At 45.5% G+C, this 12,370-nt stretch overlaps 1 protein-coding gene across 1 annotated transcript in view; it reads left to right on the top strand.

Annotated features, from left to right (window-relative positions):
• The window catches only part of VSTM4 (V-set and transmembrane domain containing 4), a 62,280-nt gene that overhangs the window by 31,770 nt on the left and 18,140 nt on the right, over window positions 1–12,370 (top strand). Inside the window, exons 6-7 of the mRNA XM_050960277.1 lie at window positions 4,156–4,262; window positions 5,233–5,294. Coding sequence (XP_050816234.1) covers window positions 4,156–4,262; window positions 5,233–5,294 — 169 coding nt within the window. The remainder of the gene's footprint in view (window positions 1–4,155; window positions 4,263–5,232; window positions 5,295–12,370) is intronic.

Below are 12,370 nucleotides of genomic sequence, written 5' to 3'. Positions count from 1 at the left end.
TGCAGGGGATGACTTTAGGTGAGGGACAGGACCTGAGCCTGTAACCTGAGCCAGGTGGGGAGAGTCAACACCTTTCCCCGGGAAGCTGGACAAAGGAAGAGAGCCTGCAGAAGAGGTTTTTAGTTTCGGTTTTGGGCTGGCTGGGAAGCGGCAAGGAACCCCAAGTCTGGGGTCTAAGATCCTTGCCACCCAAGAGGGACCTAACTGAGGGGTCCTGGTTGTACCTACAAGCCCTACTTGGGACTGTGTTCCTGTCGTCTAATAAACCTTCTCTTTTACTGGCTGGCTGAGAGTCACGGTGAATCGCAGGAAGTGAGGGTTGCAGGGCCTGGACTCCCCCACACTCCGTGACAAGCAGAGATAATAAAAATCAAATAACAAACACATATAACTGGAGGGAAGGCGGGGGGAATGGAATCACAGCAAAACAAAAGTGCAGGAGGAAACAGGATTAAAATCAGCAAGCAGCAGCATTTTTAGTGTGAGGCCCTGATCTGGCAAACACTTATGCATATACCCAGCTTTAAGCATGTGACTATTCCCATTGACTCCGGTGTTTAAATGTTAGCCACATCTGGGCCTTAGTTAACATATAACATACAAGTAATTTTTATTTTCTACCCTATAATCAAGATAATTTCTCTCCTGGAACATGATCATGAGTCCCATAGAATCTAGCCAATCCATCCAGGAGAGACTGATTGAAAAATACTTGCTAATAAAGTGCCTCAATTCAGCTTGACACTTGCGCACGAATCTAGGGGTGTGAGAATCCATCAACCCAAACCCCTGAACCAGTTTACACGAGACTCTTGCAAACCCTAACTATTTCATTGTGCATAGCTGAGATCCTGGTTAGAGATAGATCCAACTCTCCACCCAGCCTTTGGGACAATTCAGATTTGAACCAAAAACCAGGTCCCTGTTGCACAGATAGGGCTGTCAGAGGGACTTCTATGGCCCTGATTATTGTTGTATCTGAGCACCTAGCCTCAGAGTTTTTAATGTGTATATCTGCAGGGTAGGACAGTGCCACGGCTGGCTTTATGACCCGCAGGGCCCGATTAGAATACTCGGTGGCGGGGCATCCATCCCAGGTTTTCTGCAGCACCGAAGGACCCCTGCCACCGAAATGCTGCCGAAAACCCCCGGAGTGGACCCCCCACCACCGAAATGCTGCCGAAACCCCCCAGAGCGGGGCTCCCTTAAGTACGGGCTCAGGGCCCCGATTCCAGGGAATCGGGTAAATTGGCATAAAACTGGCCCTGGACAGTGCTATGAGCCCCCTTGTACAGATGGGGAAGTGTAGCACAAAGAGATTAAGGCCCAGATCCTCAGAAAAGGTGTTTAGACTCCTAATTTCCATCTGATCAATGGGATTTAGGATCTGGAATATCTTTTAGAATCTGAACTCAAACTTGCCCAAGGTCACCCAAGAAGTCTGTGACAGGGTGGGGAATTGAACTTAGATCTCCTGAGTCCCACAGTAACACCCTAAACTCTAGGCAAGCCTTCTTTTCTGAGCCACAGCCAGTCTTCCCCTTGGGAATCCCTCCATCTCACTCCCATTGAGAAAGTATAGCTTCTGCTTCAAATCCACATGCAGATTTCACAGCTTGATCCAATCTCTATTATCCTGCAGCAGTCTGGAGGAGGGAGAGTACTTGACCAAAGCAAACACAGGAGAAGTGGTGCTTCCTTGACATTAGTGTGGATAGTAAAACCCTAAAACTCAGCATGTTGGTTTCACAAGAGTCTGAAATCCAGAAACACAGTGCATTGATGTTCAACATCAATAACAGACCCACAAATCACCCTCTCCCCCAGTGCTCTAATCTTAAAACAACTTGCATGCCTATTTTTTCCAAATTCCTTGCTTTCTTTTGCTCTCTAAAAGCCCGTTAGATCCTATGAGGAAAGCTTAATGTGACCTGAAGTACAAACCAGGAGATGGAGGGCAGCCGTGGGGGGAATCCCAAGATTAAAAAAGAATCTTTCCTTTTAACTCTGGACAAGAGAAGCAAGACAAAGACACAGTGTTTCTGAGCCAAGGAACCTTTATGAATCTCCTTGTTTAGTTTGAGGAACTAGCTTCTAAGACTGCAAGTGCAATTACAGTATCTTCTGATGCTAGTTAACCCTGCCCAATCCCTGCATTTATAATTAAAGGGCAAGCCACAGATAAGTTTCTCAGTGATTTCTCTTTAAAGTGGTAAAGCAGGAATAATAATGAATGCACTGAATTGACATTAAGCCCTTTCCGATTGCGGCGCTTAACTGGCCAACATCAGGATAATCATATTTGTAAACCGTATTTACGCTCTAACAACCCTTTCAATGCAGAAGACTTTTAAAACAATCAAATCCCCTTTTCATTACAGTTTGATCTTTCCTTTTTTTTTTTTTTTTTTTCATTTTTCTCGATTGGTCAATATAGGCTGTTCAGTTGCATTTCCTGTTACTGTTATTTTTTTGTTTGGTCAGTTTCCCTTTGTGGTTTTCCTGCGGTAACAAATTGCTGGTGGTGTTTAGATTCACAACAGCGCAGGGGAACTTTGAAATTCCTTCTGCCCTCAAACTTAGTTTGCATAACTGAAATTAATTTTTAAAATCACAAAAAACATTGAACATTTCCTTTTACAAAACCCCTTTTTTAAAAGAAACCTACACTCTGGGCTAAATATTCCAACTCTGGCATCCATCAAAAACAATGAACCGGATTCTATTCTGAGGGATGCATGTGTAAATCCAAAGTACTTCCACTGATGGCAATGGCTTTACCCCAGCTTTACAGCTGTTTAAAATGAGAATCTGGCCTGATTTCTGTTACTCAAGATTAGACAACGTGACTGCCTCTTCATCAAGCTTCATTGTAAAAGCATTAGGATGAATAGATTGTAGTGCTGTTATTAATTATTATTGTGGTGGCTGTGAGCTCCAGTTATGGCCCATGATCCCATTGTGCTAGGTGCTGTACAAACGGAACAAACAGTCTCTGGCCCAATTAGCTTTCATGCCTGAATACTTTCATGCATATTCAAACCAGGAAGGACTGCTCTAATCCTGGCCTTGAGAATTGATAATCACACTGGCAAAGCTAAGAGAACTCTGTGGGACTTATAGGCTACTGAAATGTAGTGGTCCAACTGCAGAGGTCCTCTTTCTGCAGGAGTGTTTATGACATGCCATATCTATCATATTCCCCCAAATCAACTAGTGCTCATTAGCAGAATTCTAGATGCTTCTGTTACAGACTAGGAGCCAATGTTAAGCATGTCTGCTCTTTTTTTAAGGCACTTTTTGATCAACTGAAAACTGGGGTCCGCTCATGAGTCATGTTGAGCACCCACAAGTCCTGTTGAAGTAGAGATGATTCCATGTATCCTGGGAGGCTCTCAGCACCATACAGGGCTAGGCCCATAATGATGCTAGTTAATGGCTTAAGAGTAAGCATCGAAATTCATGACTTTACCTGTCAGGGCTATAGTCATTCTGATGCCTTCTGTGACTGCAGACTCATGCGTCTCCAGATCCTGAACCAAATTCTTCTCTCGGTTCCAAAAGTTCACAGGGTAGGTGGTCCACTGGTTAGGGTGTTAATCAGAGACGTGGTGTCAAGACCTCCTGTTGCCACAAACGTGCTATCTGGCTTGGACAAGCCACTTAGGCCCAGATCCTACAATTCTCAGATCTTCCAACTGCCTAACTCCCATTGAAATCACTGGGCCCTAGTGTCTGTGGGCCTGTGGTCCCCAAGAGAAAAAAAAACAGTTTCCTATCTCCTGGTTTGTGTGTGTGTATGTTACAAATTGTAACATGTGCAGATACTGTAGTTCTTGGGTCATGTAAGTATCATAGCTAAGGTACAATTGCCATTGAAATGAACCTGTGTCGAAATCTGGCCATGTGGACACCATGCACTTCCTGTGTTAGCCAGAGCAGATGAAGCTATAAGTCTATCAACCATAGAGCCTGTGTATTGGACAAGGAGTCAGGCCTGGTGGAGTGGGACAGAAGTTGCAAAGCGTTGTTACAGATTTTAAAAACATTTTGAAGTCAGAATCCAAGTCATTGAAAACAATTGGTTGGAACACGTCAGTGCATGGATTTCATTCTTGCCATAACCATCCCCTTTCCCTTCTCTTTGCTTTCCAGTTCGGGGGAGACGGTCACTAGTGTGACAAGTCTGTCCCCGCTACAACCCAAAAAAGTAAAGAAAAAGAAAGAGAAGGCTGAGCAACCCCCAGCTATTCCAGCGAAAGGTATGAGGCAGCCCACAGAGCTGTATTTCTGCCAAGGGGTGTGGTTGAGAAGGGAGGGCAAGGAGTTGGAAGCCAGTTCTATCTTGGACTCTACCACTCACTGCATGAGCTAGGCCAAATTAATTCACGTCTCCGTGCCTCTGATTTGCCACATGACAAACAGGGGCCCTACATACCTCGAATGTGTCCCACAGGTGCTGTGACGTGTAACCAGTGTTTGTGAAGGACTTTGGCCCACATCCTGAAATGTATTTAGGTGCCTAACTCCCATTGATAGGCGCTTAAATGCCTTAGAGGCTCTGAGCCTTGTAATCCTCGCTGGCAAGGCAGTGGAGAGCGGGGATTTGTTATCTGAGATCTGCTAGGGCACATCATGCTATTTAGACCTGTTTATACATCCAGGGCCAGACTGTCAAGTCCTCAGCACCCTGGTAGGGGCCAAATTTTCAAATCTGCTCACCTCCCCTCAGCTCCCATTATGACATTTAATGGGCAGATTTTCAAAAGAAAATGCACCCAGAATGCTGAACTCCTTACAAAATCGTGCCTGGGTTGTAGAGACTGAGTGAGTGAAAGTCCAGTCCTCAGGGCCTAATTTTCAAAGGGGGTTTCAACATAACCTCCAATGCCATGCACGCAGACCCCCGCATGTGACTTTCTGAGCACCATTGCCTGTGCCATGCAAGGGGTGCAGTTTGCCTGGGTATCATGAGCACGTGTGAGTCATAGCATGCAGAGATGCCCAGCACATCTCTCCGAACACAAACAAGGACCATGCTTTGAAAATTGTGCTCTTTCTATGTTACAGGTTTTAATAACAAATGTGCTTCACACTTCAAGACTTACATGTGGGGTTTTTGCTGCTGTTGCTAACCTGCTATTAATCCAGGTGCATAACTGCTGATGCACATGCTAAAAGTAATCCCAAATTGTATTAAGTGAAGTAATCTCTTGATATTTATTTTTATAGCTCCAATAGCCAATACTTTTCAGAAACCTAAGCTGTTGAAACCTCAAAGAAAAATTCTCCTGGTGAGTAGTCTTTTTATACAACTTTATTTCCCCCTTATTCTTTTCTCTCAATATAATTTTGGCAGTATTGCTAACATCCAGTGTTCAGAAAGTTGTGAGATTTGCTTACAAATCAAGAGATCATTTTAAAGTCATACACTTTGGATATTTCACCTTTGCCTTCTGGTGTGTGAGCCTTTAGCTGACACTTGGGTCTTGTCAAGCTTTTCTCTGCAATCATAAGGGCTAGAAATATAATTTAAAAAAAAATGAAAGCTGAGATTGAGTCTCACATGCCTCCAAGAGCTGGGGCTTTGAGAAAAATACCAGATAGCACGAAACTTGATAGATGGCAACGTTGGTTTGAGTGTTTTCTAATACCAAATATAGGGGCCTGATTCTTCTCCAAACTGGGGAAAACAGGAGTAACAAAGGTAACTTCACTAAGTTACCCATCTGTAAAGCTAGGGTGAGAGAAAACAAAACTTCCAAGACAGTTGGTGAATGAGTCAAACTAACTTCCAGATACTGCTGCACTGATGCCTCTGCCTGGCATCCTGACTAATGTTGTCTCATTGTTTCCTTGTATTCCTGGCAGTCTGTCTGTAGCCATCAGTTGTCTCTTGTCTTATACTTAGATTGTCAGCTCTTGAGGGCAGAGACTGTCTTTGTCCCATGTTCCTACAGCACCTAGCACAATAGGGTTCTGGTCTCATGGTTAGTCTGCAGGTTCAAATGATCAAGAACATAAGAATGGCCAGACTGGGTCAGACCATTGGTCCATCTAGCTTAGTATCCTGTCTTCTGACAGTGGCCAATGCCAGATGCTTCACAGGGAATGAACAGAACAGGTGATCATCAAGTGATCCATCCCCTGTCGTCCACTCCCAGCTTCTGGCAAACAGAGGTGTAGAGACACCCAGAGCCTGGGGGTTGCATCCCTGACCATCTTGGCTAATAGCCATTGATGGACCGAACCTCCAGAAACCCAAGCAGACTGACATTTTTCACTGTTGCTAATGAATCAATACCCCAGCAGGGCATAAGCGGCACTGTGTCCCCAAAGCTTCTGTTTAATGACTTTGCTTTCAGATGAGAGAACTGAAACTGGATACCTGTTTGTCAGTGGTTGTTCAGTGTTCCATAGAATCATAGAATATCAGGGTTGGAAGGGACCTCAGGAGGTCATGCCCTTCATGCATGAATGGGGGATAACTGTAATGTCCTGGCCTAATTCCAACTGGTTTCATTAACATCCTGCCAGGCGAGAGTTCCTGGAAAGGCTGTCGCGTTCCTCCCCGGAGGGGGCAGGTTTCACTGGTGGGAGATGTGAAGTTTGCAAAGTGCATGAAAGGAGTTATATAAATGCAGGGTATTACACCATCCAAACACTTTGTGCTTAGAACATTGAGGTCACAGAGTAAAACACTCAAAATCATGAGACTGCCGCTACCCTATAGACTATGTGATAGAAATAACCAAATATTAATTCTATTATCCGTATTTATTGTGCCTGAGAGCCGCTGCTGTTGCTAAGATGTTTCCTTCTTCAGACCTCCTATTTAAAGATCACATGAACAGCCAGATTTAGCCCTCGGTTCAGCACTGTACTTAAGCACATGCTAAACTTTAAGCGCATTTGATTCCAGTTGCTTTGTCTCTCTGGAATGCTGCTGGTGAATCTGGCCGCAAATATTTTTTCACTCTCCAGCTGGCTACATCACACATGGCCCCTGCTGAGGTTCAGTCTCTCTGTCTGTTTTGGAGGTGAACAGCAAAAAAAGGCTTTTCAAAGAAAGTGATCTGCTTCGGTTTTCCAAAGTGAGTGAAGTCTCTCGTTCCATGCAGTCAGCAGACTCTGGGCTAGTGCCTTGCTGTCAGGCTTTAAGCTGGAAGCTGTCTCCATCCCTGGCTGTCTTTTCTTTCACACCAGAGTACACCTGGGGACCCACTAGAGCATGAGGAGTACAGTTCATCTGCTGGTCCGGGCTTGTTTTTTAAAGAACATAATTCAATTCACCCAACGAAAACAATGTGAAAGTGTAGGCATACTAGAACTACTGTAGTGTTAACAACAGTGGGAAATTTTCCAGAAAGGTATTTGCATGGTGCCATTAGACTTAGTATATAAGTTCCCGGGCAAAATTTGCACCCAATGCCTGCAGTAAAGGTGTGTGACCAGATCCCCGAATGGCATAAATTGTGGACTTCAGTGTAATGACCCAATCTGTACCAGATGAGGGTCTGGCCTAATATCCCAGCAGAGTCAAAACCTGCACAAAATGGATTATACTTGTCACAGCCTCTTATATAGAGACACTCTAATAGGCATTTCTGGGTATAGTAATCCTCCTCATACAGCAAAGCTGATTGGTGGAAAAAATCTGACTTAATATATGCCATGTCTCTTATCAATGAGACAATCTTGTCCCGCTCATGGTGTGAGCACACAAAGAAGACATTATGCAAAGCTGGGGGTAAAAGTACATCGGGTCGGAACTGGTTGGACAAAGTGTTTTAGTGAGAGGAAAGAATTCCCTGTTCTTCCTGATTCGTAGTGTTCTGGGATGAAAAACTCAGCTGTGAATGAGGCAGTACAGGGACTTGGACTGGGTCTTCCACATACATGGGCCTTCCAGACCTGCAAAGCTCCAGTTGTGATCCAAAAACAGACATTTTGATGCAAGTTTGTTTTCACAAAAACATTTTGGTTTCATTCCAGTGCAGAACCAAATCAAATTTAAAAGCAAATGTTGCTGTCACTAGACATTGTCATCCTCTGGTTGGCTCTAGTTAAAGCTATAAACAGCATGGGAATGAAAGCCTAGGTTCCATAATCAATAACAGTTATTACATCTCTCCATAATCAGATTAATAATGCAGCCTAAATGGATTAACAAGCATGAATGTGCAAGGAATTTCTGTTACACTTTTGTAGCAATTTCCTTATGCCAGTTCATAAAAATTACCGAGAAATGTGTAGCCGTTATGTTCAGATTTCCATCAAAACATTTAAGGTGCAAATTTTCAAAACTGCCTGAAATTTCAGGTGCCTCAGTTGAGATACTGATGGTGCGGGCCCAAAAATCAAGATTCCAAATTAGTGAACAGCACTAAGTAGGCCATAGCAATTTGATCTAACCTGTTAAAAATGGAATAAAACATACGCCCAAGAAAAGCTCACCACATGGATTTTGGATTAAAAAAAATCACTCAAAGAGGTCTGAATGTTAAGGATCAAATTTACTTTTGGTTAATCTGGTGTTAGTCAGTGGAGTTATTGCTATGAGGGTGAGAGGAAAAATTCAGGTCTAATTCTCAGCTCAGTGGAAATCAAGAGTGACTCCCCTGAAATCAGTGGAGTTACATAGGCACAGGGGAAAGGGAGAAGGGAAATATTCATTTTTCTCCTTTCAGAGTTTAATAAAACTCAGCACTATTGTAATGCTCCCTGTGGGAATCCCCTCCCCACTCCCTATCCCCCCACCCCCACACACACATGCCATCCCCCAACCTATGGCTTCACTCTGGATTCACACAGATCTCCAAGGATTCACCAGACACAAAAGGGAAGCCCCTGGTCTCTGCTATGCACGGACCCCTCAACCAGCCCCTCCCCTGAGCTGCCAGACCCCAACCCACAGCTTCCCCAGGGTGTTTGCTGACGGAGGCTCCAAGGGGAAAAGAAGGAAGATGCGCACGTTACCACAAACTTGGTCTATAGCTTGTGTTTTGTGTGGAAGCATGGAGAAATTCCAACAAATACTTGCCCCTTTCTGCCCCCACCACCTCCAAATCCATGTAGGTAGAACCCCACAGAGGAACTTCTATGAAGTCAACTTGAAGAGGGACCACGCCACGGCAGCCACACTCCTCTCCCCTTCCACACGACCGGGCATAATGTGGCATGTTCTGTCATCAAAGAGCTTTACATGTGACCACTCATTGCACCTCAGGGAGAACAGTCCTTATTATGATTCCCGATGGATAAGCTGGACCACATAAATTTTAACTGGCTTGTCAGAGGTCTCACAGGCAGTTTTCCATCTGAGCTGGAAGTAGGTCCCACAGGTCCTGACGCCTGTTTTCTCACTGACCATCAGAGCAGGCTGTCTCCCCCAAGGGATTTGGACATAAGAACTTCCTAAGAAGCCCAGCACTGTGCGACCCTCAATCACATGTCAGTTCACTCTTTATCTGAGGGCACACCTAAGGAGGAGGTGTACCAGGGACGGAGGGCTGTTTGCACCACTTACTGCATATTTCCTATTGGCATTCTCCCAAGGGCACAGCTACCTATGCTAGGCTAAATGACATTGTAGTAATGTCTTATTGCACAACTGCCTTCTGCGCTAGATCTGTGTTCACAGGTGCTGTGTGGTCACTTGGTGATAGTCACTGGAAAGATAGACTTGCTTAGACAAAGCTGTTTCGTTGTGAGCTTCTCTTGCAGCCTCTCCCTCCACCCCAGACCTGAGATAAGGTACCACAACTTTGATGGAAACAGAGTGCTCTGGAAATCCTAAGCCATCAAGGTAGGCCTCAGAGCCACGTTACCAAATAATTCTAGTGTTGTGGGAGAAGTTTTATAATAACCTAAATAGCAGCAAAATTGTTTCCAGAGGACATGTGCTTTAGGTTTCTGGAAGGATGTTTATAATAAGCTAGAGAATTTCTTTTGTTGTTAATGTGCTAGAATTGGTTGCAGCTGAATTTTACAAAAGAATTAAAGAAATGAATATGGGAACCTGCGTAAAATATGGACATAATTTCAACTGAAAATTAAAAAAAAACAAAAAACCCATAATATTGCACTCAAACCCACAGCCCTGCAAAAAGCTCTTTAAAAAACTTTTCTCGTGTCATATCACTCTTCTTTTATCCGGAATAAAAACTGTATGGTCCCCTTGATGCTTATATCTTCCCTTTGCGGTCCTTTCCCGTTAGTGATAGCAGGAGATGTGCACAGATCAAAGGAAGTAGAGATGCTGAAATGCAAGGAGGGATGTATATTTATGGGATGCTAGAAGCTCAGAGAATAAAAAAGGCCCGAATGCCATGGGCTAAATTCTGCCCTCCATGTGCCTGGGGAACTTCTGTTGTAGCCAGTGGCAGCCTTGTTTGCATTTATCCAGAAGTGTTTGGTCTTATGAGCTGGTAAGCTAATTCTTCCATGGTTTTACACTTCTTCATCCGTGTTGTTTGGCCAGACCTTTGGCTGTCACCCAGAGACTGGCTTTCCTTGCCCAAGCCCTCGGAGGAGCACAGAGTTCCAGCTTCAAAACAGAGTCTCAATAAAACATCTTTGGTATCTGTCACATTGCTGATCTTCAGGGCCGGTGCAACCATTTAGGCGACCTAGGTGGTAGCCTAGGGCGCTAGGATTTCGGCGGCCGCATTTTCATCGGTGGAGACAACGGCAGCCGGATCTTCGGCCGCCCCGGTCGCCGCCGGCATTTAGGCAGAGGGAGCTGGGGCAGGGGAGTGCGTGGAGGGCCGCCTGCAGCAAGTAAGGGTTGGGGGCAGCATGCAGGGGAACTCCCCGCCCCAGCTCACCCCTGCCCCACCTCCTCTCCGAGCACACCGTGGCTGCTTCACTTCTCCCACCTCCCAGGCTTGAGGCGCCAATCAGCTAGGTGTCACAAGCCTGGGAGATGGGAGAAGTGAAACAGCGACGGCGTGCTCGGGGTGGAGACGGAGCAGGGATGAGCTGGGGCGGGGGGGGGGGGTGCCTGAGGGTGGGGGGTGGGGAGCTGCCACAAGGAGGGCACCTCAGGGCGGGGGGGCAGCTGCCATAGGAGGGGGACGCCTCAGGGAGGAAGGGGGGAGCTGCCGCAGGAGTCGGGGGGCTGAGGGCGGGAGTGCGGGGGGGAGGGCGCAAGGTGGAAGTTTCGCCTAGGGCGCGAAACATCCTTGCACCGGCCCTGCTGATCTTTAGCAAACTTAGGGCCTGATCCATGGAAGTCAAAGACTCCCCATGGGTTTAATGAACTTTGGATCAGACCCAAAGCCTGCAATCCTTAATCAAGCACTGACATGAACATCTAGACATCGGTTTTTAAAGAGAGGAATGATTGGGGGTTAAAACACAGGACTAGGAATATTCCTTGCTCAGCCACTGACTTGTGTGACCGTGGGCTAATTACATAACTTCTCCATGCCTCCAAATTGATCAGATAGATTATTTCTTACAAATGACGCCCTCAGCTACGGTAGTCGAATGCTTTGAAATGTGACGCACACTAGCTGTTTCCTCATCAAGGGTCTTAATTCTTCAGAATCTGGTTTCCATAGCTTTTCCTGGACTTTTCTGATAATGTCACAGCCATTTGAGAAGAAGGAGAGGTCCAGGGCTGTAAAAGACAAAGCCCACGTCCAGACTAACCCGTGGCATCGGCGGGTTAAAATCGATTGCTCAGGGATCGATATATCGCGTCTAGTCTGGACGCGATGTATCGATCCCCGAGCGCGCTTACATCGATTCCGGAACTCCATCAACCTGAACGGAGTTCCGGAATCGACGCGGAGAGCCGCAGACATCGATGCCGCGCCGTCTGGACGGGTGAGTACCTCGATTTTAGAAATTCGACTTCAGCTACGTTATTCACGTAGCTGAAGTTGCGTATCTAAAATCAATTTTAATACCCTAGTCTGGACGTGGCCTGAGACAGGGCTGAGGACATCACTTTGGCTTTTGGTAAGTAAGGGCAGAACATTCCCAAAAGCTGACGCAGGCTCCCTTTTCTGATACATGCTTATAAAGCTCCTACTTTTGCGCAGAATTTTTTTCAAAGCCACCTGGGTGTTTTGGATTCCCAATTCTTATTAATTTTAACTAGATGCCCAAATTCCTTTTGCAGCATTGAAAAGCTGAGCCTTAATTATTATTCTGTGCTAAGTGCTGACAGTGCTCTCAGTAGCTCTGTAGTACACAACACTATGGACAGGCCCTGCCCTGAAGAAATCAGAGTCTAATGCTTAATTCATCAACGCGACTAGCCCCTGCAAACGTTTCTTCCGAAAGGACAACTCCAAAAACCTCGGAGGTGTTTTTGAAGGCTAGGGAGGACAGGAAACCAGTGAAGATATCTGCGAAA

Source organism: Gopherus flavomarginatus, chromosome 6 (assembly GCF_025201925.1).
Source record: "Gopherus flavomarginatus isolate rGopFla2 chromosome 6, rGopFla2.mat.asm, whole genome shotgun sequence".
NCBI lineage: Eukaryota > Metazoa > Chordata > Testudines > Testudinidae > Gopherus > Gopherus flavomarginatus.
The sequence above is the reverse complement of the archived record's forward strand: the minus strand, read 5'-3'. Positions and strand labels throughout refer to the sequence as shown.